At 43.8% G+C, this 26,886-nt stretch overlaps 2 protein-coding genes across 2 annotated transcripts; both read right to left on the bottom strand.

The window, feature by feature from the left end:
* Positions 1-7,311: 7,311 nt before the first annotated feature.
* LOC123743750 (uncharacterized) lies at positions 7,312-12,751 on the bottom strand. Its single transcript, XM_082977472.1, has 19 exons — positions 12,601-12,751; positions 12,458-12,513; positions 12,249-12,338; positions 11,879-12,006; positions 11,528-11,668; positions 11,356-11,427; positions 11,083-11,259; positions 10,758-10,854; positions 10,334-10,557; positions 10,003-10,156; positions 9,706-9,917; positions 9,399-9,516; positions 9,072-9,277; positions 8,856-8,973; positions 8,580-8,749; positions 7,971-8,068; positions 7,746-7,861; positions 7,460-7,665; positions 7,312-7,387 (listed from the first exon to the last, which is right to left on the bottom strand). The coding sequence occupies exons 1-18, from the start codon at positions 12,624-12,626 to the stop codon at positions 7,490-7,492; spliced, it is 2,379 nt and encodes a 792-aa protein (XP_082833598.1). The 5' UTR covers positions 12,627-12,751; the 3' UTR covers positions 7,312-7,387; positions 7,460-7,489.
* A 4,371-nt stretch (positions 12,752-17,122) lies between these two features.
* LOC123743749 (uncharacterized) lies at positions 17,123-24,107 on the bottom strand. Its single transcript, XM_045721715.2, has 19 exons — positions 23,968-24,107; positions 23,827-23,882; positions 23,616-23,705; positions 23,235-23,362; positions 22,877-23,020; positions 22,705-22,776; positions 22,432-22,608; positions 22,103-22,199; positions 21,676-21,899; positions 21,343-21,496; positions 21,047-21,258; positions 20,740-20,857; positions 20,361-20,566; positions 20,151-20,268; positions 19,875-20,044; positions 19,253-19,350; positions 19,028-19,143; positions 18,801-18,945; positions 17,123-18,694 (listed from the first exon to the last, which is right to left on the bottom strand). The coding sequence occupies exons 1-19, from the start codon at positions 23,988-23,990 to the stop codon at positions 18,688-18,690; spliced, it is 2,355 nt and encodes a 784-aa protein (XP_045577671.1). The 5' UTR covers positions 23,991-24,107; the 3' UTR covers positions 17,123-18,687.
* Between the last annotated feature and the right edge of the window lie 2,779 nt (positions 24,108-26,886).

Here is a 26,886-nt window from a genome sequence, read left to right as displayed (position 1 = left end):
AAGTTGCACACTCCCTCATAACTTGAGACATCTGTGGCATTTGGTTGTGACAAAACGACACAGAGTGGCCTTTTATTATCCCCAGGGGTTTAATCAGCTTCGACATACACCTGTCAGGTGGATGGATTATCTCGGCAAAGGAGAAATGCTCACTAACATGTTGTGACGACCCTCCCACTCTGTCTGCCGTATTCTCTCTGTTCTTGTTTCCTTGTTAGGATGCCGGTGGGCGGAGTTGGAAGGGTCGTCAGCTAAATGGGAAGCACCTGGGCCCGGCTGTGTCCCAGGATAAAGAGACCTCTTCCACAGTCATTGGGGAAGACTCTCTCCATGCAGACACCTTGTTGTTTTTGGTTGTGGTAGCTAATAAATATATATTTTTGATACTCCTTGTCTCCACGTTGTCTCCCTTTTGTTGCGAACTCTGAGCCGGTTCGTAACAAGTGGGGGCTCGTCCGGGATCTTGAACTTGTGTTTGGGAGAAAACGTGGAACTATGTTAAATTGAGGTGCTTTGTTTGTTAGTTTGAGTTTGGTGCTCAGTATTGGTTGCCTTTGTTTGTTTGGTTTGTGTACTGTGTTGGAGAGAATACATTGGTTAGTTTCCAGGCCCCTGCCTAGCCTGGAAACGCTTGTTCTACTTGCTGTTGGGACGTTGGTCTGAGGAGGTCTGAGGAGGTGAGTACAATCAGCTGTGTACCTTGGTGGGAGATTTGGATAGGGTAGTGAAACTTACTACCCGGAGCTATAACCTTTTTCCCCTGATAGGCTTAGTGACGTGTTTCATTTTTGGAATATGTTGGGCATTGTTAATGTTTGTTATTTTTGTGTGGTGTCTGTGGACTGAGCAGTTGTCTCGGGGGCACATCCGTGGCTTGGTGGAATCTTCCAGTGTGCTGGGGGTTACTTCCTTGCCAGCGGGCTACAGTACATAATTACCCACCGCAAATCTGCATGAAGACTAGGGTTGAGTTATTGTAGATTTTGGGGAAGCTCCATTTCTCATCTCTTTTCTTTGGTGCCCGGTGTGATTGTATTTTCTCTTGTTGTGGTCTGGTGTGCTCAGTAGAGGGGTTGAGTGAGAATTTTTTTGACTATGGCGTCTAATGTAGACGAGTTCATTCGCTTTCCATCAAAGGAACTGTTAGATGTATGTACTAAAGAACAGCTGTTGAAGGTTGCTGAACACTACAAAGTTGAAATTAGTGATAAACGTCTAGAAAATTCTATTAGGTTAATATTGAAGGCCAATCTGATGGAGAGTGGTATTCTTGGAGATACCACTGGGGCAGCCTCTGCTGAGGACTCGCCGTCTCCCCGATATGTTACAATTACCACTCCATCGGTTAGTCCTAGTAGTCTTCTTTTTGAACAGCAGAAAGAGCTGCTTCTGTTACAGCTAGAGCACGATCGTGTAAAATATGAGAAGGAATTGGAATTTAAACAGGATATGGAGCGTGCTAAAATCAAGCTGCAACAAGAGCGACTAGAGTTGGTTAGGGAAGGAAAGCTCTCAGGGGAGAGTTTGCTCTGGGAAGGTGACGCAGATTTACTTAGGAGTCGTTCCTCTTTTGGTCGTGCCCCGGACACATTTGACATTGTTGGGAATTTACGGTTGTTGCCTCAGTTTAATGAAAAGGACCCTGAGACATTCTTTTCGTTGTTTGAGCGTGTTGCTGACGCTAGGAGTTGGCCTGATTCTGACCGCACTTTAATGTTGCAGTGTGTGCTGACTGGTAAAGTGCAGGAAGCATATTCAGCTCTTAGTGTAGCCGACAGTGTCAGTTATGATAAGGTTAAAATGGCGGTGTTACAGATTTACGAATTGGTTCCTGAGGCTTACCGCCAACGATTTAGAACTTTAGAAAGGGATGATAAGCAGACTCATGTTGAGTTTGCGCGAAAATTGTCTTCACAGTTTAATCGCTGGTGTTCCGCCTCTGCGGTTATGACTTTTCAAGGGCTGTGTGATCTGATTATGCTAGAGCAATTTAACCTGTTGGGTCTAGGGGGCAGCATTTGCACGTCTGGATAAAAAAAATGTACCCGATTTAATCTGGTTACTAATCCTACCCAGTAACTAGAATATGCATATACTTATTATATATGGATAGAAAACACTCTAAAGTTTCCAAAACTGTTTGAATGGTGTCTGTGAGTATAACAGAACTCATTTGGCAGGCAAAACCCTGAGACATTTTCTGACAGGAAGTGGATACCTGATGTGTTGTATTGACTTTAAACCTATCCCATTGAAAAACACAGGGGTTTAGGAATATTTTGGCACTTCCTATTGCTTCCACTAGATGTCACCAGCCTTTACAAAGTGTTTTGAGTCTTCTGGAGGGAGATCTGACCGAACAAGAGCCATGGAACGGTGATGTCCCATTAGACACCTGGCGCGCTACTTCATGTTGGGTACCCTCGTTCCAATACGTTATAAAACAGTATGCATTCGTCCACCTTGAATATTATTCATGTTCTGGTTAAAAAAGGCCCTAATGATTTATGCTATACAACGTTTGACATGTTTGAACGAACGGAAATATATTTTTTCCCCTCGTTCATGACGAGAAGTCCGGCTGGCTTACATCATGTGCTAACGAGACGGAGATTTTTGGACATAAATGATGAGCTTTTTTGAACAAAACTACATTCGTTATGGACCTGTGATACCTGGAAGTGACATCTGATGAAGAGAATCAAAGGTAATGGATTATTTACATAGTATTTTCGATTTTAGATCTCCCCAACATGACGTCTAGTCTGTATCGCAACGCGTATTTTTCTGGGCACAGTGCTCAGATTATTGCAAAGTGTGATTTCCCAGTAAGGTTATTTTTAAATCTGGCAAGTTGATTGCGTTCAAAAGATGTAAATCTATAATTCTTTAAATGACAATATAATATTTTACCAATGTTTTCTAATTTTAATTATTTAATTTGTGACGCTGACTTGACTGCCGGTTATTGGAGGGAAACGATTTCCTCAACATCAATGCCATAGTAAAACGCTGTTTTTGGATATAAATATCAACTTGATAGAACTAAAAATGCATGCATTGTCTAACATAATGTCCTAGGAGTGTCATCTGATGGAGATTGTAAAAGGTTAGTGCATCATTTTAGCTGGTTTTATGGTTTTGGTGACCCTGTCTTTGACTTGACAAAACATTACACACAACTCTTGTAAATGTACTGTCCTAACATACTCTAAATTTATGCTTTCGCCGTAAAACCTTTTTGAAATCGTAAAACGTGGTTAGATTAAGGAGATGTTTATCTTTCAAATGGTGTAACATAGTTGTATTTTTGAAAAATTTGAATTTTGACATTTATTTGGATTCAAATTTGCCGCTCTTGAAATGCACCTGCTGTTGATGGAGTGCACCACGGGTGGCACGCTAGCGTCCCACCTAGCCCCAAGAGGTTAAGGACACAATCCCTGATCATATAGCGACGTATATTAACGAACGAAAAGTAAAGACTGTCGCTGAAGCTGCGGTTTTGGCGGACGAATATGTTTTGACTCACAAAAGTGTTTTTGTAGAACCCTGTACTTGGAGTGAGTGGGGGCGTTCGGAGAGATTTGGGCCTCGCTCACCGAGATACTCTGGTTCACGGGCAGAGTTTTATTCAACTAGGGTTGAGCCTGACTCCCGTGGTAAAACTGACTTTGGTCAAGAGTGTCACTACTGTCAAGGCTCAGGTCATTGGAAAAACGAATGTCCGGTTCTCAGGTCTAGGGGTAAATTCAGTACGTGTGTTAACGTTAAATCTAGGCCTACGGCGTTAGCTGCGTCTGTTCCACATCAGTTTACTCCTGACACATTGTCTCAGGCCCAGGGGCATGTGAAAGTCCATATTGACCCAGGCTATTTACCTTTCATTACGGAGGGTTTTGTGTCTATGTTAGGAAGTAAGAACCTAGTGCCAGTGAAGATCCTACGAGACACAGGTGCCTCGGAATCGTTTGTGTTGGAATCTGTTACCTTTCTCTGCTGAGACTGATTCTGGGAATAGTGTTCTAATTAGGGGAATAGGTTTGAACAATCTGTCAGTTCCATTGCATAAACTGATATTGGATTGTGGACTGGTGAAAGGTGAGGTTGTTGTGGGGGTGCGTCCTTCGTTGCCTATTGAGGGTATCGACGTTATCCTTGGGAATAACTTGGCTGGTGAGCGTGTGTGGCCTGTCGTGTTTCCATCTCTAGTGGTTTCCACTAAACCGTCAATTGTAGGGATTCCTGATGAGAGTGCGCAGAGTTTCCCAGCGGTGTTTTCTGCGGGTGCAGTGACGTGGTCTATGAGCCATGGTGACCTGGTCCCTGCTCCGGTAAATGAGAATACCACAAAGAAGTCTCTCACTGTTTTCCCTGTTATCCCGTTATCTGTATTCCGCTCCGATCTAATCAATGCGCCACGGACTGACCCCACATTAGAATAGTTGCGTGACCAAATTGTGCCTGTGGAACAGTTGGGAGATGTCGCACATGGTTATTTTCTCCAAGAGGATGTTCTGATGAGAAAGTGGGAGTCTACAGAGGATGGTAAACCTGTTCGTTTGGCTGATACCGTTACTTCCCTTGGTTCTTGTAATGCTAGGTCTGTGCATGAGGACGAAAATGTTCCTGGTCCCGATGATTGCATACTGCAGGGTAGATTGAAAAATTCAGAGACACTGGATATTTTGGATAGCCCTTTTACTCAGCTACCTGTTGATGGGCGGAAAGAGCTGGTTGGTCTGATTCGGAAAATTCCAGGTTTGTTTTCTGTGACACCTACACGTACAAACTTGATAGAGCATGATATTGACATTGGAGATGCTGACCCCATTCGTCAGCGGTTCTATAGAGTCTCTGTAGAGAAACTGCTTTGTCTGGATGCTGAGGTCAGGTACATGCTGGAGAGTAAGATAGCAGAGCCTTCTTTCTCCAGTTGGGCTTCTCCCTGTATCTTGGTCAGTAAACCGGTTGGAACGGACCACCGTAAAGTAAACGGAGTCACTAAGCCAGATTAATTTCCTCTTCCTCGGATGGAGGACTGCGTTGATTAAGTCGGCGCAGCTAAGTTTGTGAGCAAATTTGACCTGTTATTGTGCTATTGGCAGGTGCCACTGACGAGTAGGGCACATAAAATGTTTGCCGTTATTACACCCTCTGGTCTGTACTCGTATTCGGTTATGAGTTTAGTGACTATGAATCGTTGGAGTGACTATGAATCGTTGGAGTCACTATGAATCATTGGAGTGACTGAATCGTTGGGAAATGACAACCGTTGAGAAATGACTATGAACCGTTGGGAGATGTTGTTTGCGTTTGTAGCTGATGTGGTCTCTTGTGCGCCCTGTTCCTGAGTGTTATGTGACTGACCATTGTTTGGTTTTGTCATGTTCTAACTTTCCTGTCTGGTCCCTCCTGGTCTTGTGTTCTCCTTTCCTCTTAAATGTTGCTTCCTGTGCACAAAGGTTGCTGAGGTCTGGGGAGGAGGTTGGCTGGGGCAAGTGGAAGGTGAACATGTAACCTCTCGTCAATTTGGGACGCAGAGGCTGGTACGTTGTTCCGGGGCCCTTGTTGGTCCCCGGTTTTATGGGGGGGGTGTGTGACGACCCTCCCACTCTGTCTGCCGTATTCTCTCTGTTCTTGTTTCCTTGTTAGGATGCCGGTGGGCGGAGTTGGAAGGGTCGTCAGCTAAATGGGAAGCACCTGGGCCCGGCTGTGTCCCAGGATAAAGAGACCTCTTCCACAGTCATTGGGGGAAGACTCTCGCCATGCAGACACCTTGTTTTTGGTTGTGGTAGCTAATAAATATATATTTTTGATACACGTTGTCTCCCTTTTGTTGCGAACTCTGAGCCGGTTCGTAACACATGTAAACACATTTGTGCACAAAAGAGAAATAAGCTTTGTGTGCATGGAAAGTCTGATCTTTTATTTCAGCTCATGAAACCAACACTTTACATTTTATTTTTCAGTTAGTCCCTATACCCACAATGTCTGAAAAAGTGGGTAAACTGCCTGCCCTCTCAGCAGAGGCAATTTTACACAAACACATGCCAAACAGGTAGCCTACATTAAATATATGAGTTCAATCAAAACGTTGACACCCTAGTTCATGAGCTGAATGCTTGGACTCGTCCCCGATTATGCGACCGAACACTACCTTTCCTTACATTATGTAATTAAGCATTTGATTGCATTAGAAAATTCAACTTACAATTCCTGGATCTCTGAAAATGCCTACGGTCACATTTGTCTCACTTTGAGAAGAGTTCTCATGTGCACAAATCCAAAAATAATGTATGCCTATGACATTGCAAAATCAAATGCTTCTAACCAAAAGTAAACTACAGGCCTACCATTGTTGGATGAGTATTAGTGTCTAGCTGTCTGGAGCAATTTGACCAGTCAAATGTGATATTCTGATTATCAAAGCAACTACGCTGTGACTCAAGTAGCCTTATGACACGTCCATCAATGAACAAGTGTTGGAACACTGCCAACTTCAAAGATTTTAAATTGGCTGATGCACTTCAACCAGGATATGATTTGTGCCACCTGTTGCAGTGCAATCTAGACCTATGCCACCATCTGATGGGACCAGTTACAATTTAGCATTTCAGTCACATGCAACTTCACACTGGCTAATGCATTGTATAAGGTCAGAATTGGGGTACCTGTTATTAACAGCCTTATAGCATCCAGGTACAATGTATATAACTTGACAGTGTATGAGCCATAAATTCTGGTCAGAATCATGACAAGTAAACTTTGACACATTCTAGCAACAACCTTATGAATTCTCACTGAAGAGAAGCAGCAATAGCCTTTCATGGTTCTCTATAGCAAATATGCTCAGCTATGCAGGCCATGTGCCATTTCAAGTTAAATACTAGAAAGTCATGCCTACAAAGGCTTAGTAAGTTACAGAATGATTAAGGGGGAATCTGTATTTGAAAAATAAATCCAAAAATGAATGTTATGAAATAACTTAATACCTGAAGCTTGCTTTACTCAGTCATTTGTAACACTTGCCTCAACATGGGTAATTATTTTGATCTCACGGTCACACCTTGCTGCCAAAACATAGTCGAGCCCCATCCTGCAGCATTTGACTAAAAGTGGCAGGGTGGCTACGGTTAGAACTGCTGATCACCCCTTAAAGGACAACATGCCTCATAAGTTACCAACATGAGTCAAGTTAGGATCTTTGAGATGAAAGTTATTCCAACACATCAAACAAATTATACTAGCCCACTTACTGTTACCAAAGAAAGTCCTCACTTGTGATATAAACCCAATCAGGACAAGGTACAGATTGTGAGAATGTATTTATTAAGAACCAGATTTATGTTCAACACCGCAATCCAGTCAGTGGTTTCATTAGTTCCTGTGGAGAGAATAAAATAAAGTTAGACCTCATCTAGAAATATGACACAGAACAGACTTCTCCATCTCATACCATTGTATGGAAGGTGACTGGGGTCTGGGCCTAAGTGGTTCCTTTAGGTTGGTTCATTTGCCAGCTGAAGACTTTGACATATTTAGCCCTAGGGTGGATGCCAGGCATTTCCCTCCCAGGACTCAGGCCTGTGTTGGAAGTAGTTGTGGACGTCAATGGTCTTCTGGTGGTGGTTAGGGTAGTGGGTGGAAAGGTGGGCTGAAATACTTTGATTGGAAAGAGTCAGGTGTAAAAAGCTGTAGGAGTTTTACCACCCTCTTTAGCTGCACGACAATAGAGCACTTACTTTTTACAGGAACTCTAGTCAAGATGGTGCCAACTCCTGGAGAGTCTGCGTCAAACCTCCAATATGCAAACAGCTTGTATAAGTCACTCAGTGGATAGACACACCGCACTGTCACCCTAAAAAGAGAACTGAACATTAAAGCCGCAAGTGTCTGTAGTGAGAGTTAATAACTAAGGTGAATATTTATTTCAACCATTGAGGCAGTAGATTAGTGAAGTCACGTACACAGAGGCAGTATCCCTGGTTTTGAATGGTTCTGTCGCAGATTGGATCGTGTGCTCAACATTGATCTCATTTTCGTAGGTAACATGCTGATGGTCAACCTGGAAGACAAGAGGACGTCACAAGCCATGTCTAAAAACTAATGGTTGTTCCCTTGTCAGGCCTCACGAGAAATAGACATCGGTGAAAGTCTGAATATTTAAAAATTCAGCCTTTATGCTGACGGATTGAGATGGAGGCTTGCTAATCTCATCGACCGATTCTGCGCATGAACCAATGACGGGATGGAATGCATTGATAACAGCAGTAGTTCCCGTGTTTGTTTTTCTTGCTGATTGTTTGGCCGCATCAGGATTGGGGCGAAGGCGGTGCTTGAACGATTGATGGTAAACATGTGAAATTAAGGGGACTTTAGCTGAGACATCACACTAGAAGTGGCAATTTCTAAGACATATGTACCCAGAACTAAGTTAAGCAGCTGACCAAATGAAGCAAGTTTAGTTCTGGTTACGAGATAAGACGCTGACTGGAGCTTTTATTTGAAGTAGTCACTGGTAGGGCCAGTCACTTGATCCTTTTAATGATTAAAATGTTATGGTTAGACAGTTATACCTGGACCCTGGTACCACAGGTGTGGAGTCCAAAGCTAAAGAGAACCCTGGTGTCATCTGTCTCTTGAGGCCTGCAGGTGGAGTCCAGGAGGAAGGTTCTGTTGGGTTCAGCTCCAGGGATGGCCAGAGCCACATCAGTAACCACTGTCACCACCCCTTCAGTGGAACACACTAGAAAAAGTTGTTAGAGCTGGGCTAGAACAAAGTAAATGATCGACACCATGAACAGTGAGGCAATAAACTTCGCCTGCAGCTTAATTGAGGCACTAGCAGTTACCTATGACCTCAGTAGTCTGGAAGAGACAAGCTTTGGCCAAGGAACTCGTCACCTCAAAGGTCTTGGGAAGTCTTGAGTGAATTTCAAAAGAGCCGTAGAACTGCTTCAAATTGATGTCCTGGGGGGAAAAAAAGAGCAGGTACATTTTAAATAATTTTAATTCCTACTTTACCCAATGACCAGTCAGTTTAAGCAATTGACCAATGAGCATCTCACCTTATAAGTGTAGCCAACAGAGAAGAGGGGCACTTCCAGGGTCAGACTCTTGCTGTCATTCTGCATGATGTAGCCCCACTTGGCTGCCAGATTTGGGGTCAGAAGGTAACGGCCAACACCCACCTCCCACAGGTAATCAAATGGCTTATGGTCCATCTGGAAACTGATGCTTTTCTCATTGCAGACACCATTGAAGACCGGAGGAACTGGTGAAGAGAACAGCCCAAGATGACATCGAGGGTAAACACTACCCAGAAGGCTAGGAATACCATCGTGAGGAATGTCACTTCCAGCCCAGGTCTCTTAATAAAGTTCAATTCAACTTACAGACGTCATTGAACTGAGCCACAACTGAGGCCAGGTAGTAGTAGGGCTCCTCTTGAGGCAGGATGACCAAAGTGTAGTTGATGTCCAATGAGAACTGAAGAAGCCCCTCGGTAGAGTACTATGGATATGAACACTCATTGAGAAACAAATTCTTACATCAACATACTAGGAGTGAATCTCAGGTCCCCAAAACCCATTAGACAAAGTTTGAGGGGAGGAACCTTGGATCTCCTCCAATGAGAAGTCATGAGGAAATGCTGAGAAACCACAGTAGTTCATTAAAGAGTAAATATAAATTGTTCTTTACCAGCTTGTGAACAACAGCATCCTCAAATGGCACCCTGAGAATGTAGGCATGTAGGGTATTATCAGGCTGGGGGACCATGGTTATGACGAGGCCACTTTTATTCGCCTCTAGTATGGTGAAGTTGTGGCCATTGAGCTTCACAGCCACCAGGTCAACATCATAGGAGAGGTTTCCCAGGTACACCGTAAACACACGATCCTCAAGGACTGTTTCTGTGGTGGGAGAAGGACAGGGTGTTTAGCAACCATGCCCATGGAGCTGAAGAGCCACTTCGGATTGGCTAGTAGAACTCCTTACGGTTAATGATGGAGAGGTGCTGGATCAGAAGTGATGTGTTCATGGGCCTGTGGAGGCAGAGTCTGGTCTCCACACCACAGTCATCAAGAAAGATTTGTTCATAGTAGAGACGGACCACATAGAACTCATGGTACATGTTGTCCATCACAAAGCTCTGGAAGAATTGAAACCGTTATGAAGCATCTGCCATTAGGTTATATGGTACAATGTAGAATATTCAAGGTGTACAGAGGACATGAGTGACTTAAGCCATTTGCAGCTTCCCTGCATCAGAATACAACGTAAACTTCTGCATGTTACTGGTCAGATGCGGGCCTAGTATGCTACTGACTTTTCTGTATCCTCCGGCAGCGTTGAAGGGGATGCTGATCTGGACGGTGGTGTCACTGATGTCCAGGCTGTAGCCTCGCTCTTCTGTAATGGAGTCATCGAGGAGCTGACCATCCACCCCCATTGTGATCTTGCTGCTCTCCATCCCAGAGAGGCCAGAGACCAGTGGGGACAGAAGAGTGGGAGTCTGCCAGACCAGCTGCACCCCATCATACAACCCTTCATCTGGATAGAGATTACAATTGTTCGGACCCAATGAGCAACTCTGCCACTCCAACTGAGTGATCAAAACATCACTGATCTGAAGTAACTTCATAGGTGAAAGTAGTATTTGCTTAATTGAGCAATCACTATTGCTTAAGACTATCCAGTCCCTTCAGGTCTGAGCCTTGATTATGTGGGGGATGATATTTCCTGGAACTTACTAGTGCTGCACGCAACAATCCAGTCCACCATCATAACCACCCATCTCTGCCTGGAGAACAGTATGGGATGGACCACCTCCACCAATGAACCATTCACCTGGAATTGAAGAATGGATGAAGTATCCTTGCCAACAGTATGAGAGGGGGCATTTCAGTAGTCTAAATAAGTGGCTTGCTTCCCATCCAGCATAACCCTGTTTGAAACTTGACGCAATATAAGACCCGCGGAATACAGCCACCAGTCTAGGTATTTAATGTCAAATTGAGCAAGCCTGAAGACACTCAAGATAAAGGAAGCCATTGAACAGGACATTTAAATCCTCACCATGGAGACAGACCCCATGACAGACCGTGGTGTGTAGGGTGAGCGGAACACCAGCCTGCCCTGGGTGAGGTGGAACACGTAGCCCAGCTCCCGAGCCTCTGAGAAGGACATGGGAATCAGCTGCTGCCCCTCCTGCTGGAACATCACCTGCCAGGTAGACGTGGCAGAGCTGTGGGCCTGATGGGGAACAAGAGACAGGGCAGGCATGGTGGTATGGGGACAAACTGGTGGAGCTCATCTAATTGAGAATTTGCCAAATAGCCTTAAGCTTACTGTAGCAAGGGCAGCAGTCCAGGCATCCGTTGTTGTACCATATAGACAGGACACGTCACTCCTCATTGACACCTACAGGGTAACATAACAGATCACTCTCCTATAAGAATACACAAGCCCACCTCAACCTTAAAGAGCCCTGGATACACATTCTAGATCCATGTATCAGTACCTCCATATAGTTCTCCTCACAGCTGACTTCTCTGGGTGACCAGGGTAGAGGGAGGGAGCAGGTTGCAGTCACAGTGTAGGTGGTTTCCACTCCACTCGCAGCAGTGATCAAGTTAAAGATAAAAGTGAACACCTCATCGTCCTAAGGCACAAAACGCAAGACCATCAACCGAGATACCTGGTAGCAATTAACCTAGAAAATATAATTTAAAAACCCTTCCCATGGGCACAGATATCAATTCAATGTCTACACCACACTGGTTCTATGTCACTTAATTGAAATGTTGATTTATCCAGTGAGCCCATGGGGTGAGGCTTTGACAAGACTACAATGCACAGAAAATATATGAACCTGGTTGTCAGTGTGGCAGGAGAAGTAGGAAGCTCGGAGCTCAGCATGGCCAGACAGAGGGAGGATACTGAACATGTAGCCACACTCTGACCCATACTGCTTAGTGATGGGGTGAACACCATCAGCATCTAGTTGGGGTAAAGGACTGGGTCAAATCAAATGATTTGACTATGCTCAAGTACAATTCTAAATAAATATCAATTTCTGCTCAAGTCATCCAACAGGCACAGTGAGAGACTGAAATATACTGCATGGAGAGACTTCCTGTCAGCACCAGCTACCAAACACATGTTAAGATGCCATGTTCATGAGCTGACCAAACCTGATTTCAGGCCCATTTGGCATCAGATAAGGTTAAAAGGCTACTTACCAACCGCTTCAAAGCGAGGTTCGTTCCCAGCGAATGAGAGTTGGGTTGTTACCAACAGGTATCGATCCCGACATGCAGTCTCAATGGCCCCTATATAGACACAAGGTGAGAATCTGAAGGGTGGAAGCTATTTGATTCTGACCAACAAGTAATACCAGTGTTCTATAGCTTGTATAAAAGGCTAATCTGACCCAATTTAAGTTTCTTACCTTTTGGATAGTCAGAACATCTTACACGAGGCCATATAGACAGGAGTACAAATACCCTGTAAGTAAAACATAAGCACAGGTCAACATAGTGTGCCAGCATCAAAACACTTAATCAAAACATTTAAGCCCACCACCAAACTCACCCCAAAGAAAAAAAAAAAAAAGCCATTGAGCAGTAGAAGTGTCTAACCCTAACCAGGAACAGCTAGTAAACTACCCCTGCTAGTTAACACAACATCAACTACCACGTGCTGACAGTATCCTAGACAAAACACCAGTTGATGAGAAGCATGTTCTCTTTCTGGCACTTTTATATGGGGGTGGTGCTGTGATTGAGGTAATTAATTGGCTAATTGGGTCACATGGTTGGCCAGCTTGCCAGAGCCTCAGGCGCAGCTAAATAGTCTGAAGTGGATTCCTCTCCTCATCTCCTCTCCTTCCCCCTTTCTTAGGATGTGTTTTCCATCTCCACTGAACAACAATATAAACAGATCATGGAAAGTGTTGGCTTCATGTTTCATGAGCAGAAATAAAAGATCCCAGTCATTTTCCATATGCAAAAAAAGCTTATTTCTATCAAACTTTGTACACAAATTTGTTTAGATCCCTGTTATTGAGCATTTCTCCTTTGCCAAGATAATCCATCCTCTTGACAGCTGTGGCATATCAAGAAGCTGATTAAACAGCATGATCATTACACAGGTGCACCTTGTGCTGGGGGTAATAAAAGGCCACTCTAAAATGTGTCACACAACACAATGCCACAGATATCTCAAGTTTTGAAGGAGTGTGCAATTGGCATGCTGACTGCAAGAATGTCCACCAGAGCTGTTGCCAGATAATTGAATGTCCATTTCTCTACCATAAGCCGCATCCATCCAGCCTCACAACCACAGACCACGTGTAAGGTGTCGTGTAATTTGCTGATGTTAATGTTGTGAACCGAGTGCCCATGGTGGCGGTGGGGTTATGGTATGGGCGGCATAAGCTACGGACAACAAACACAATTGCATTTTATCAATGCAATTGACCCCACTCCAGGAAGCTGGCCTTCTAGGCAGAGTTTCAAAGGAAAAGCCATATCTCAGACTAGCCAATAAAAATAAAAGATTAAGATGGGCAAAAGAACACAGACACTGGACAGAGGAACTTTGTCTAGAAAGCCAGCATCCCGGAGTTGCCTCTTCACTGTTGACGTTGAGACTGGTGTTTTGCGGGTACTATTTAATGAAGCTGCCAGTTGAGGACTTGTGAGGCGTCTGTTTCTCAAGCTAGACACTCTAATGTACTTGTCCTCTTGCTCAGTTGTGCACCGGGGCCTCCCACTCCTCTTTCTATTCTGGTTAGAGCCAGTTTGCGCTGTTGTGTGAAGGGAGTAGTGCACAGCGTTTGTCGTGGAAAATTGTCTTAAGAATATAATACTCTTACAAGAATTTATGAATTCAATATAGGCTGTAATACAAAGTAGCAAAAGCCGAGGTGTTCCGCAGAACATCTAACTTCCCTGAGCATCGGCTCTGCTTTTATGCACATACAGCATATGGGTACATTCCCTTAACCCTTCCGCTACCATTGTCTTCCAACCCGAGATTCTTGCTTGTTTACGCCTGATGACGCACACATCTGTTCCGGTTTGGATTACAATGGTGGCAGAACCCCCTATCACATACAACAAATAATACATTTATTGCATATGCTTCACATGTTGGTCAATTTGCCACCATCCTTCCTCCTGCTTCCTCCTGACATTGTGATAAGAGAATTATCTAATAAAAGGTCAATGAATTAATAATCCATTATTAATTAGAAGTTATGTAGCATGGATATATATAGCCTGTAGCAAGAGTAACTAAAGTGTTAAGTATAAGTCTCATGAGATTGACGAGGATAAGAGAGAAATGGAGGTCTGTGTGTTTAAGTAAACATAAAGAACTGTTAAACTGTGGTTGACCTGACCTAGCTTGAACCCTCCAGGTTTCCCTAATCTCAGAGTACTAAAAACTGTCAGCTGGGTAAGAATTTACGGTGTTGAGAGTTCTGAGGAAGAACAATGAACTCTCCTTAGTGTGTAATGTGTGTCTGTAAATGGTATATAATAGATGTTTTGTGTATGTTGGGCAGAACGTTCTCATGAATAAAGCCGAATGAACCTTTTGCAGAAAGCTGAGTCCTTGCCTAATTATTTAACCCATTGTCTTACAAACCTTGGGGATTAGTCAAGGCTTATTGATTGTTGATTATTATCATTAAGATATAAAAATCCGTTTTCACATTGGTACGTCAGAAGGCACAAATGTATCTATGTTCTCAGCTAATGCAATCTTTGGCATGACATCCTACTCAGAGATGGCAATTGTATTGCATGTCCCCACCTCTCTATCCGGCCAATGTACTCATTGTTTACATTAGTGGCTCAGCATATCAGCTGCCCCTAGTAGCCCCCTAGCTCTCTATCCCGACAATGTACTCATTGTCCTTGCTATTTCCTGCTATTCAATTATGTTTCTTCAGCATAGCAGCTGCGTCTAGCTTCTTTACATCAACTCCCACACATTGCACCAGATCTTCAGTTTCTTGGCAATTTCTCACATGGAATAGCCTTCATTTCTCAGAACAAGAATAGACTGACGAGTTTCAGAAGAAAGTTCTTTGTTTGTGACCATTTTGAGCCTGTAATCGAACCCAAAAATGCTGATGCTCCAGATACTCAACTAGTCTAAAGAAGTCCAGTTTTATTGCTTCTTTAATCAGAACAGTTTTCAGCTGTGCTACCATAATTGCAAAAGGGTTTTCTAATGATCAATTAGCCTTTTAAAATGATAAACCTGGATTAGCTAACACAACATGCCATTGGAACACAGGAGTGCTGGTTGCTGATAATGGGCCTCTGTACGCCTATGTAGATATTCCATTAAAAATCAGCCATTTCCAGCTACAATAGTCATTTAAAACGTCTACACTGTATTTCTGATCAATTTGATGTTATTTTAATGGACAAAAAAAAATGGCTTTTCTTTCAAAAACAAGGACATTTATGTGACCCCAAACTTTTGAATGGTAGTGTATATATTGTGTAGTTTTTTTTGTGGTGTGGTTTTCTATAAGCCCATGGGTTTCCAACCACACCATTTTTTTAACTATATATATTTTTTAAATCTTTGTTTATTTTCTTTGGTGCAAGTTGGCTCACTGCTTTTCTACCCTCTTAGGAGAAGGTGTTCACCTTTAACTTCAACTTGTTCATGACTAATGACAGTGGAGACAAGCTACACCATATCTAAAACCTGCTCTCCTCTGCCCTAGTCTCCAGAGAAGTTAGCTATGAGCGCATCACGGAGGTACTGATCATACTGGACCAAAATATAAACGCAACATACAATTTCAAAGATTTTACTGAGTTAGTTCATATACGGAAATCAGTCCATTGAAATAAATTCATTAAGCCCTAATCTATTGATTTCACATGAATGGGAATGCAGATATGCATCTGTTGTTCACAGATACCTTTTAAAAAAGTAGGAGCGTGAATCAGCAAACCCATCAGTATCTGGTGTGACCACCATATGCCTCATGCAGTGTGACACATCTCATAGAGTTGATCTGGATGTTGATTGTGGCCTGTGGAATGTTGTCCCACTCCTCTACAATAGCTGTGCGAAGTTTCTGGATATTGGAGGGAACTGAAACGCGCTGTCGTACACGTCAATCCAGAGCATCCCAAACATGCTCAACGGGTGACATATCTGGTGAGTATGCAGGCCAAGGAAGAAATGGGACATTTTCAGCTTCCATGAATTGTCCACAGATCCTTGCGACATTGGGCCGTGCATTACCATGCTGAAACATGAGGTGATGGCGGCTGATGAATAGCATGACAATGGGCCTCAGGAGCTCGTCACAGTATCTGCGCATTCAAATTACCATTCATATAATACATTTGTTTGTTGTCCGTAACTTATGCCTGCCCATACCATAACCCCACAGCCACTCTGTTCACAACGTTGACATCAACAAACCACTCACAAGATGTCTACCATCTGCCCAGTTCATTTGAAACCTGGATTAATCCGTGTGAAGCACACATCTCCAGCATGCCAGTGACCGTTGAAGGTGAGCAATTGCAGTCGGTTACAACGCCAAACTGCAGCCAGGTCAAGACCCTGGTGAGGACTACAAGCATACAGATGAACTTCCCTGAGACTGACAGTTTGTGCAGAAATTCTTCAGTTGTCTAAACCCACAGTTCCATCAGTCGTCTGGGTAGCTGGTCTCAGATGATCCCGCAGGTGAAGAAGCCGGAGGTCCTGGGCTGGCGTGTTTACACGTGGTCTGCGGTTGTGAGGCCGGTTGGACGAACTGCCAAATTCTGTAAAACAACGTTGGACGCGGCTTGTGGTAGAGAAATGAGAACGTTCTGGCAACAGCTCTGGTAGACATTCCTGCAGTCACCATGCAAGTTGCACACTCCCTCATAACTTGAGACATCTGTGGCATTGTGTTGTGACAAAACTACACATTTTAGAGTGGCCTTTTATTATCCCCAGGGGTTTAATCAGCTTAGACATACCACAGCTGTCCGGTGGATGGATTCTCTCAAAGGAGAAATGCTCACTAACATGTAAACACATGTGCACAAAACCAGAGAAATAAGCTTTATGTGCATGGAAAGTTTCAGAGATCTTTTATTTCAGCTCATGAAACCAACACTTCACATGTTATTTTTATTGTTCAGTTACAGTCCCTATACCCACAATGTCTGAAAAAGTGGGTAAACTGCCTGCCCTCTCAGCAGAGGCAATTTTACACAAACACATGCCAAACAGGTAGCCTACATTCAATATAATATGAGTTCAATCAAAACGTTGACACCCTAGTTCATGAGCTGTCCATAAGTAAGGAGTTGAATGCCTGGACTCGTCCCCGATTATGCGACCGAACACTACCTTTCCTTACATTATGTAATTAAGCATTTGATTGCATTAGAAAATTGAACTTACAATTCCTGGATCTCTGAAAATGCCTACGGTCACATTTGTCTCACTTTGAGAAGAGTTCTCATGTGCACAAATCCAAAAATAATGTATGCCTATGACATTGCAAAATCAAATGCTTTTAACCAAAAGTAAACTACAGGCCTACCATTGTTGGATGAGTATTGGTGTCTAGCTGTCTGGAGCAATTTGACCAGTCAAATGTGATATTCTGATTATCAAAGCAACTATGCCGTGACTCAAGTAGCCTGTTGATGACAATTCCATCAATGAACAAGCTGGAACAACGCCAACTTCAAAGATTTTAAATTGGCTGATGCACTTCTACCAGGATATGACTTGTGCCACCTGTAGTAGTGCAATGTAGACCTATGCCACTGTCTGATGGGACCAGTTACAATTTAGCATTTCAGTCACATGCAACTTCACACTGGCTAATGCATTGTATAAGGTCAGAATTGGGGTACCTGTTATTAACAGCCTTATAGCATCCAGGTACAATGTATATAACTTGACAGTGTATGAGCCATAAATTCTAGGCATAACCAATTGGTTAGACACTCATGACAAGTGAAATTCTACACATTCTAGCAACCACCTTATGAATTCTCACTGAAGACATTGAAATAACATGAAGAGAAGCAGCAATAGCCTTTCATGGTTCTCTATAGCAAATATGCTCAGCTATGCAGGCCATGTGCCATTTCAAGTTAAATACTAGAAAAAAAATAATGTCTACAGAGGCTTTATACGTTATAGAATGATTAAGGGGGAATCTGTAGTTGAGCCATTCATTTTTAGAATATAACTTAATGCCTTGAGCTTTCTTTACTGAATTTCTAGTAACACTAGCCTCAACATGGTTAATTATTTTGATCTCACGGTCATGCCTTGCTGCCAAAATGCAGTCTATGAATCCGAGTGCTTAAATTAGTCAAGCCCCATCCTGTAGCAGTTGACTAAAAGTGGCAGGGTGGACATGGTTAGAACTGCTCATCACCCCTTAAAGGCCAACATGCATTGAAAGAGATTGAGATTAGTTATTCAAACATGTCACACACAGCATTTACCTAGCCAACTTAGTGTATGCAAATAAAGTCCTCACTTGTGATACAATACCTGAAACTGGATGGAGCCACATCCCATACCAATCAGGACAAGGTAATGATTGTAAGAAAATATTTATTAAATACCAGACTTATTTATATTCAAAAATTCCCAATTCAGTCAGTGGTTTCATTAGTTCCTGTGGAGAGAATAAAATAAAGTTAGGCCTCATCTAGAACAGACTTCTCCATATCATACCATTGTATGGAAGGTGACTGGGGTCTGGGCCTAAGTGGTTAATTTACCGGTTGAAGACTTTGACATATTTAGCCCTAGGGTGGATGCCAGGCATTTCCCTCCCAGGACTCAGGCCTGTGTTGGAAGTAGCTGTGGACGTCAATGGTCTTCTGGTGGTGGTTAAGGTAGTGGGTGGAAAGGTGGGCTGAAATACTTTGATTGGACAGAGAGTCAGGTGTAAAAAGCTGTAGCAGTTTTACCACCCTCTTTAGCTGCACGACAATAGAGCACTTACTTTTTACAGGAACTCTAGTCAAGATGGTGCCAACTCCTGGAGAGTCTGCGTCAAACCGCCAATATGCAAACAGCTTGTATAGGTCACTCAGTGGATAGACACACCGCACTGTCACCCTAAAAAGAGAACTGAACATTAAAGCCGCAAGTGCCTGTAGTGAGAGTTAATAACTAAGGTGAATATTTATGTCAACCAATGAGGCAATAGATTAGTGAAGTCACGTACACAGAGGCAGTATCCCTGGTTTTGACTGGTTCTGTCGCAGATTGGATCGTGTGCTCAACGTTGATCTCATTTTCGTAGGTGACGTGCTGATGGTCAACCTGGAAGACAACAGGACGTCACAAGCCTGAATGTAATTCAATGACAATTAAACTGTTGCAAGCCATGTCTAAAAACTAATGTTGTTCCCTTGTCAGGCCTCATGAGAAACAGACATCGGTGAAAGTCTGAATATTTAAAAATTCAGCCTTTATGCTGACGGATTGAGATGGAGGCTTGCTAATCTCATGGACCGATTCTGCGCATGAACCAATGACGGGATGGAATGCATTGATAACAGCAGTAGTTCCGGTGTTTGTTTTTCTTGCAGATTGTTTGGCCGCATCAGGATAGGGGCGAAAGCGGTGCTTGAACGATTGATGGTAAACATGTGAAATTAGGGGGACTTTAGCTGAGACGTCACACTAGAAGTGGCAATGTCTAAGACGTATGTACCCAGAAAGCAAGTTCAGTTCTGGGTTACCAGATAAGACGCTGACTGGAACTTTTATTTGAAGTAGTCACTGGTAGGGCCAGTCACTTGATCCTTTTAATGATTAAAATGTTATGGGTTAGACAGTTATACCTGGACCCTGGTACCACAGGTATGGAGTCCAAAGCTAAAGAGAACCCTGGTGTCATCTGTCTCTTGAGGCCTGCAGGTAGAGTCCAGGAGGAAGGTTGCGTTGGGTTCAGCTCCAGGGATGGCCAGAGCCACATCAGTAACCACTGTCAGCACCCCTTCAGTGGAACACACTAGAGAAAGTTGTTAGAGCTGGGCTAGAACAAAGGGAATGAGCAACACCATAAACAGTCAGGCAATAAATTAAGCTGCAGGCAAAGTTGAGGCACTAGTAGTTACCTATGACCTCAGTAGTCTGGAAGAGACAAGCCTTGGCCAAGGAACTCGTCACCTCCAAGGTCTTGGGAAGTCTTGAGTGAATTTCAAAAGAGCCGTAGAACTGCTTCAAATTGATGTCCTGGAGAAAAAAAAGGTACATTTTAAATCAATATAACGCCTACTTTACCCAACGACAAGTCAGTTTAAGCACTTGCCCAATGAGCATCTCACCTTATAAGTGTAGCCAACAGAGAAGAGGGGCACTTCCAGGGTCAGACTCTTGCTGTCATTCTGCATGATGTAGCCCCGCTTGGCTGCCAGATTTGGGGTCAGAAGGTAAGGGCCAACACCCACCTCCCACAGGTAATCAAATGGCTTATGGCCCATAAGGAAAGTGATGCTTTCCTCATTGCAGACACCATTGAAGAAGGGAGGAACTGGTGAAGAGAAGAACGGCCCAATAGTGCCAAGATAACATCAGGGGTAAACAGTGGTAGATCCCTGGGCTGCATCCACATTAGGCAGTGGTCAGAACCAGAAGGCTAGGAAGACCATCGTGAGGAATGTCACTTCCAGCCCAGGTCTCTTAATAAAGTTCAATTCAACTTACAGACATCATTGAACTGAGCCACAACTGAGGCCAAGTAGTAGTAGGGCTCCTCTTGAGGCAGGATGACCAAAGTGTAGTTGATGTCCAATGAGAACTGAAGAAGCCCCTCGGTAGAGTACTATGGATATGAACACTCATTGAGAAACAAATTCTTACATCAACATACTAGGAGTGAATCTCAGGTCCCCAAAACCCATTGCACAAAGTTTGAGGGGAGGAACCGTGGATCTCCTCCAATGAGAAGTCATGAGGAAATGCTGAGAAACCACAGTAGTTCATTAAAGAGTAAATATAAATTGTTCTTTACCAGCTTGTGAACAACAGCATCCTCAAATGGCACCCTGAGAATGTAGGCATGTAGGGTACTGTCAGGCTGGGGGACCATGGTTATGACGAGGCCACTTTTTTTCGCCTCTAGTATGGTGAAGTTCTGACCATTGAGCTTCACAGCCACCAGGTCAACATCGTAGGAGAGGTTCCCCAGGTACACAGTAAACACACGATCCTCAAGGACTGTTTCTGTGGTGGGCGAAGGACAGGGTCTTTAGCAACCATGACCATGGAGCTGAAGAGCCACTTTGGATTGGCTAGTAGAACTCTTACGGTTAATGATGGAGAGGTTCTGGATCAGAAGGGGGGTGTTCATGGGCCTGTGGAGGCGGAGTCTGGTCTCCACACCACAGTCATCAAGAAAGATTTGTTCATAGTAGAGACGGACCACATAGAACTCATGGTACATGTTGTCCATCACAAAGCTCTGGAAGAGTTGAAACCGTTATGAAGCATCTGCCATTAGGTTATATGCTACAAAGAAGAATATTGAAAATGTGTACAGAGGACATGAGTAACTGAAGCCATTTGCAGCTTCCCTACATCAGAATACAAGGTAAACTTCTGCATGTTAATGGTCAGATGTGGGCCTAGTATGCTAATGACTTTTCTGTATCCTCCGGCAGCGTTGAAGGGGATGCTGATCTGGACGGTGGTGTCACTGATGTCCAGGCTGTAGCCTCGCTCTGCTGTGATGGGCTCATCCAGGAGCTGCCCATCCACCCCCATTGTGATCTTGCTGCTCTCCAACCCAGAGAGGCCAGAGACCAGCGGGGACAGCAGAGTGGGGGTCTGCCAGACCAGCTGCACCCCATCATACATCCCTTCATCTGGATAGAGATTACAAGTGTTAGGACCCAATGAGCAACTCTTCCTTACCAACTGTGTGATCAAAACATCTCACTGATCTGAAATAACTTCATAGGTGAAAGTAGTATTTGCTGAATTGAGCCATCACTATTGCTTAAGACTATCCAGTCCCTTCAGATCTGAGCCTTGATTATGTGGGGGATGATATTTCCCTGGAACTTACTAGTGCTGCACGCAACAATCCAGTCCACCATCATTACCACCCATCTCTGCCTGGAGAACAGTATGGGATGGACCACCTCCACCAATGAGCCATTCACCTGGAATTAAAGAATGGATGAAGTGTCCTTGCCAACAGTACGAAAGGGGGCATTTCAGTAGCCCAAATAAGTGGCTTCCTTCCCATCCTGCATAACCAGGTTTGAAACGTTAAGCAATATAAGACCCTCTCGGAATAGAGCCGCCACTCTAGGTAGTTAATGTCAAATTAAGCAAGCCTGAAGACACACCCAAGACAAAGGAAGCCATTGAACAGGACATTTAAATCCTCACCATGGAGACAGACCCCATGACAGACCGTGGTGTGTAGGGTGAGCGGAACACCAGCCTGCCCTGGGTGAGGTGGAACACGTAGCCCAGCTCCCGAGCCTCTGAGAAGGACATGGGAATCAGCTCCTGCCCCTCCTGCTGGAACATCACCTGCCAGGTAGACGTGGCAGAGCTGTGGGCCTGATGGGGAACAAGAGACAGGGCAGGCATGGTGGTATGGGGACAAACTGGTGCAGCTCATCTAATTGAGAATTTGCCAAATAGCCTTAAGCTTACTGTAGCAAGGGCAGCAGTCCAGGCATCCGTTGTTGTACCATATAGACAGGACACATCACTCCTCATTGACACCTACAGGGTAACATAACAGATCACTCTCCTATAAGAATACACAAGCCCACCTCAACCTTAAAGAGCCCTGGATACACATTCTAGATCCATGTATCAGTACCTCCATATAGTTCTCCTCACAGCTGACTTCTCTGGGTGACCAGGGTAGAGGGAGGGAGCAGGTTGCATTCACAGTGTAGGTCGTTTCCACTCCACTCGCAGCAGTTATGATCAAGTTAAAGCGTAAAGTGAACAGCTCATCATCCTAAGACACAAAAAGCAAGACCTTCAACAGATACCTGGTAGCAATTTAACTAGAAAATATCTTTCAAAAGCCCTTCCCATGGGCACAGATAGCAATTCAATGTCTACTCCACATTGGTTCATTGTCATTTCATTGAAATGGAAATGTTGATTTATCCAGTGAGCCCATGGGTTGAGGCTTTGACAAGACTACAATGCACAGAAAATATATGGACCTGGTTGTCAGTGTGGCAGGAGAAGTAGGAGGCTCTGAGCTCAGCATGGCCAGGCAGAGGGAGGATACTGAACATGTAGCCACACTCTGACCCATACTGCTTAGTGATGGGGTGAACACCATCAGCATCTAGTTGGGGGTAAAGGACTGGGTCAAATCAAATGATTTGAATATGCTCAAGTAGAAATCTAAATAAATATCAATTTCTTCTTAAGTGGTCAGACAGGCACAGCAAGAGACTGAAATATACTGCAGGGAGAGACTTCCTGTCAGCACCAGCTACCAAACACTGGCCAAGACATGTTGAGATGCCAAGTTCATGAGCTGACCAAACCTGATTTCAGGCCCATTTGGCATCAGATAAGGTTAAAAGGCTACTTACCAACCGCTTCAAAGCGAGGTTCGTTCCCAGCAAATGAGAGTTGCGTTGTCACTAACAGGTATCGATCCCGACATGCAGTCTCAATGGCCCCTATATAGACACACAAGGTGAGAATCTGAAGGGTGGAAGCTATTTGATTCTGGCCAACGAGTAATACCAGTGTTCTATAACTTGTATAAAAGGCTAATCTGACCCAATTTAAGTTTCTTACCTTTTGGAAGGTCAGAACATCTTACACTAGGCCATACAGACAGGAGTATAAATACTCTAAGAAAAGCATAAGCACAGGTCAACATAGTGTGCCAGCATCAAAACACTTAATCAAAACATTTAAGCCCACCACCAAACTTACCCCAACCAAAACCCAAAAGCCATTGCTCCGTAGAAGTGTCTAACCCTAGCCAGGAACAGCTAGTAAACTACACCTGCTAGTTAACACAACATCAACTACCACGTGCTGACAGTATCCTAGACAAAACAACAGTTGATGAGTAGCATGTTTTCTCTCTGGCACTTTTATATGGGGGTGGTGCTGTGATTGAGGTAAATAATTAGCTAATTGGGTCACATGGTTGGCCAGCTTGCCAGAGCCTAGGGCTCGCAGCAAAATAGTCTGAACTGGATTCCTCTCCTCATCTTCTCTCCTTCCCCCTTTCTTAGGATGTGTTTTCCATCTCCACTGAACAACAATATAAACAGATCATGTAAAGTGTTGGTTCCATGTTTCATGAGAAATAAAAGATCCCAGACATTTTCCATTCGCACAAAAGGCTTATTTCTATCAAACTTTGTGTACAAATTTGTTTACATCCCTGTTAGTGAGCATTTCTCCTTTGCCAAGATAATCCATCCACTTGACAGCTGTGGCATATCAAGAAGCTGATTAAACAGTATGATTATTACACAGGTGCACCTTGTGCTGGGGGCAATAAAAGGCCACTCTAAAATGTGTCACAAAACACAATGCCACAGATATCTCAAGTTTTGAAGGAGTGCAATTGGCATGCTGACTGCAAGAATGTCCACCAGAGCTGTTGCCAGAGAATTGAATGTTCATTTCTCTACCATAAGCCACATCCATCCGGCCTCACAACCACAGACCACGTGTACGACGTTGTGTGGGCAATTGGTTTGCTGATGTTAACGTTGTGAACTGAGTGCCCATGGTGGCGGTGGGGTTATGGTATTGGCGGCATAAGCTACAGACAACAAACACAATTGCATTTTATCGATGGCAATTTGAATGCACAGAGACACCGTGACGAGATCCGTTGTAGTGCCATTTATCCACCGCCGTCACCTCCTGTTTCAACATAATAATGCACAGCCCCATGTCGCAAGGATCTGTGCACAATTCCTTGAAGCTGAAAATGTCCCAGTTCTTCCATGGCCTGCATACTCACCAGACATGTCACCCATTGAGCATGTGTGGGATGCTCTGTGTTCCAGTTCCCGCCAATATCCAGCAGCTTCGCACAGCCATTGAAGAGGGGTGGGACAACAGCCTGATCAACTCTATGTGAAGGAAATGTGTTGCGCTGCATCAGGCAAATGGTGGTCACACAAGATACTGACTGGTTTTCTGATCCACCCCCCTACTTTTTTTTAAGGTATCTGTGACCAACTGATCCATATCTGTATTCCAGTCATGTGAAACCCATAGATTAGGTCATAATTGATTTATTTTAATTGACTGATTTCCTGTAACTCAGTAAAATCTTTGTTGCATTTATATTTTTGTTCAGTATACATAGTCTATGATATATTTATACGTGTCATTTCATATTCACGGTACAGATTAATCCTTCACTATGGCTGCGTTTACACAGGCAGTCCAATTCTGATCTTTTTTCCACTAATTGGTCTTTTGACCGATCACAGATATTTTCACATCAGATCTTCTTCAGAGCTGATCTGATTTGTCAAAAAATATCAAAATTGGGCTGCCTGTGTAAACGCAGCCTTTTTGGTAAGTTTAGTGACCCAAGTTATATTTTCACTTGGCAATGGGCTCATTTTATGAAATACATTCAGTTGGGATTTTAACCAACTTCACAAATTTGCAAACATATTTTATTGGGCATTCAACAGAGCATCTTCCCTGTAGCAGAAATCAAAGCTCCCATCCCAACTATCGCCACACCCACATACTGCCCACTGCCCTGACCTCTGTTGGAGACTAATGTATTAAATAGGCAGCAGAGGTTAGAGTGCAAAGGTTGAGTTGACAGGGTGCTCAATAGAGACAGTGACGGTGTCATTGGCAGGGTAGGGACACTGAATGGTCAGCCTGAAACAAAACACAATTGTTAAGAGAACTGAACATTTTAATGTTAGTGTGTAAATAGTGTGTGTGCGTGCATGCATGTGTGTTACCTGTAGGGATAGTGTGGATGAGGCCCTCCCTCACCCTCCCTTTGGCAAATCAGACCATGACTATCTACCTGCATCCTGTTAACAAACAAAATCTCAAAAACAGGAAGTACCAGTACCAGGAAGTACCACTTCACTCAGAGCAAAGCTCAATACAGAAGTTGTCCGTTGAAGCAGACACAAGGCTACAAGACTGTTTTTCTAGTACAGACTGGAATATGTTCTGGGATTCATCCAATAGCATCAAGGTGTTTACCACATGTTATGAGAATTATGTTCTCAATGTTAACTTCAAATAAAATACTCAGTCTGCCAGCCAGAATGTGTAAGATTCATTAGACTATTAGACTGTTAAATAGTCACCACTAGCCGGCCTCCGCCCAGTACCCTGCCCTGAAACTTAGTCACTGTTACTAGCCGGCTACCACCCGGTACTCAACCATGCACCTTAGAGACTGCTGCCCTATGTACATAGTCATTGAACACCGGTCACTTGAATAATGTTTACATACTGTTTTACCCACTTCACTTCACTTCACTCTGCCAACCCGGATGTCCTAGCTGTGTCTGAATCTTGGCTTAGGAAGTCCACCAAAAACTCTGAAATCTTCATCCCTAACTACAACGTTTTCAGACAAGATAGAACGACCAAAGGGGGCGGTGTTGCAATCTACTGCAGAGATAGCCTGCAGAGCTCTGTCCTGCTATCCAGGTCTGTACCCAAACAATTTGAACTTCTACTTTAAAAATCCACCTCTCCAAAAACAAGTCTCTCACCGTCGCCGCCTGCTATAGACCCCCCCTCGGCACCTAGCTGTGCTCTGGACACCATATGTGAACTGATTGCCCCCCATCTATCTTCAGAGCTCGTGCTACTAGGTGACCTAAACTGGGACAT

This window comes from Salmo salar, chromosome 07 (genome assembly GCF_965601325.2).
Source record: "Salmo salar chromosome 07, fSalSal1, whole genome shotgun sequence".
Taxonomy (NCBI): domain Eukaryota; kingdom Metazoa; phylum Chordata; class Actinopteri; order Salmoniformes; family Salmonidae; genus Salmo; species Salmo salar.
This window is presented reverse-complemented; position numbering and strand designations above follow the sequence as displayed.

Excerpts from the sequence above, each read along its gene's own strand:
- LOC123743750 (XM_082977472.1), bottom strand. The coding sequence starts at position 12,626 with ATGGCTTTTTTTTTTTTTTCTTTGGG. Across the intron at positions 12,339-12,457 it reads ATGTTCTGACTATCCAAAAG|GGGCCATTGAGACTGCATGT; the intron begins GTAAGAAACTTA and ends GTGTCTATATAG. Across the intron at positions 11,260-11,355 it reads GGACTGCTGCCCTTGCTACA|GCCCACAGCTCTGCCACGTC; the intron begins GTAAGCTTAAGG and ends GTTCCCCATCAG.
- LOC123743749 (XM_045721715.2), bottom strand. The coding sequence starts at position 23,990 with ATGGCTTTTGGGTTTTGGTTGGG. Across the intron at positions 20,858-21,046 it reads ATGCTGTTGTTCACAAGCTG|TACTCTACCGAGGGGCTTCT; the intron begins GTAAAGAACAAT and ends TCATATCCATAG. Across the intron at positions 20,269-20,360 it reads CTGTTGGCTACACTTATAAG|GACATCAATTTGAAGCAGTT; the intron begins GTGAGATGCTCA and ends TTTTTTCTCCAG.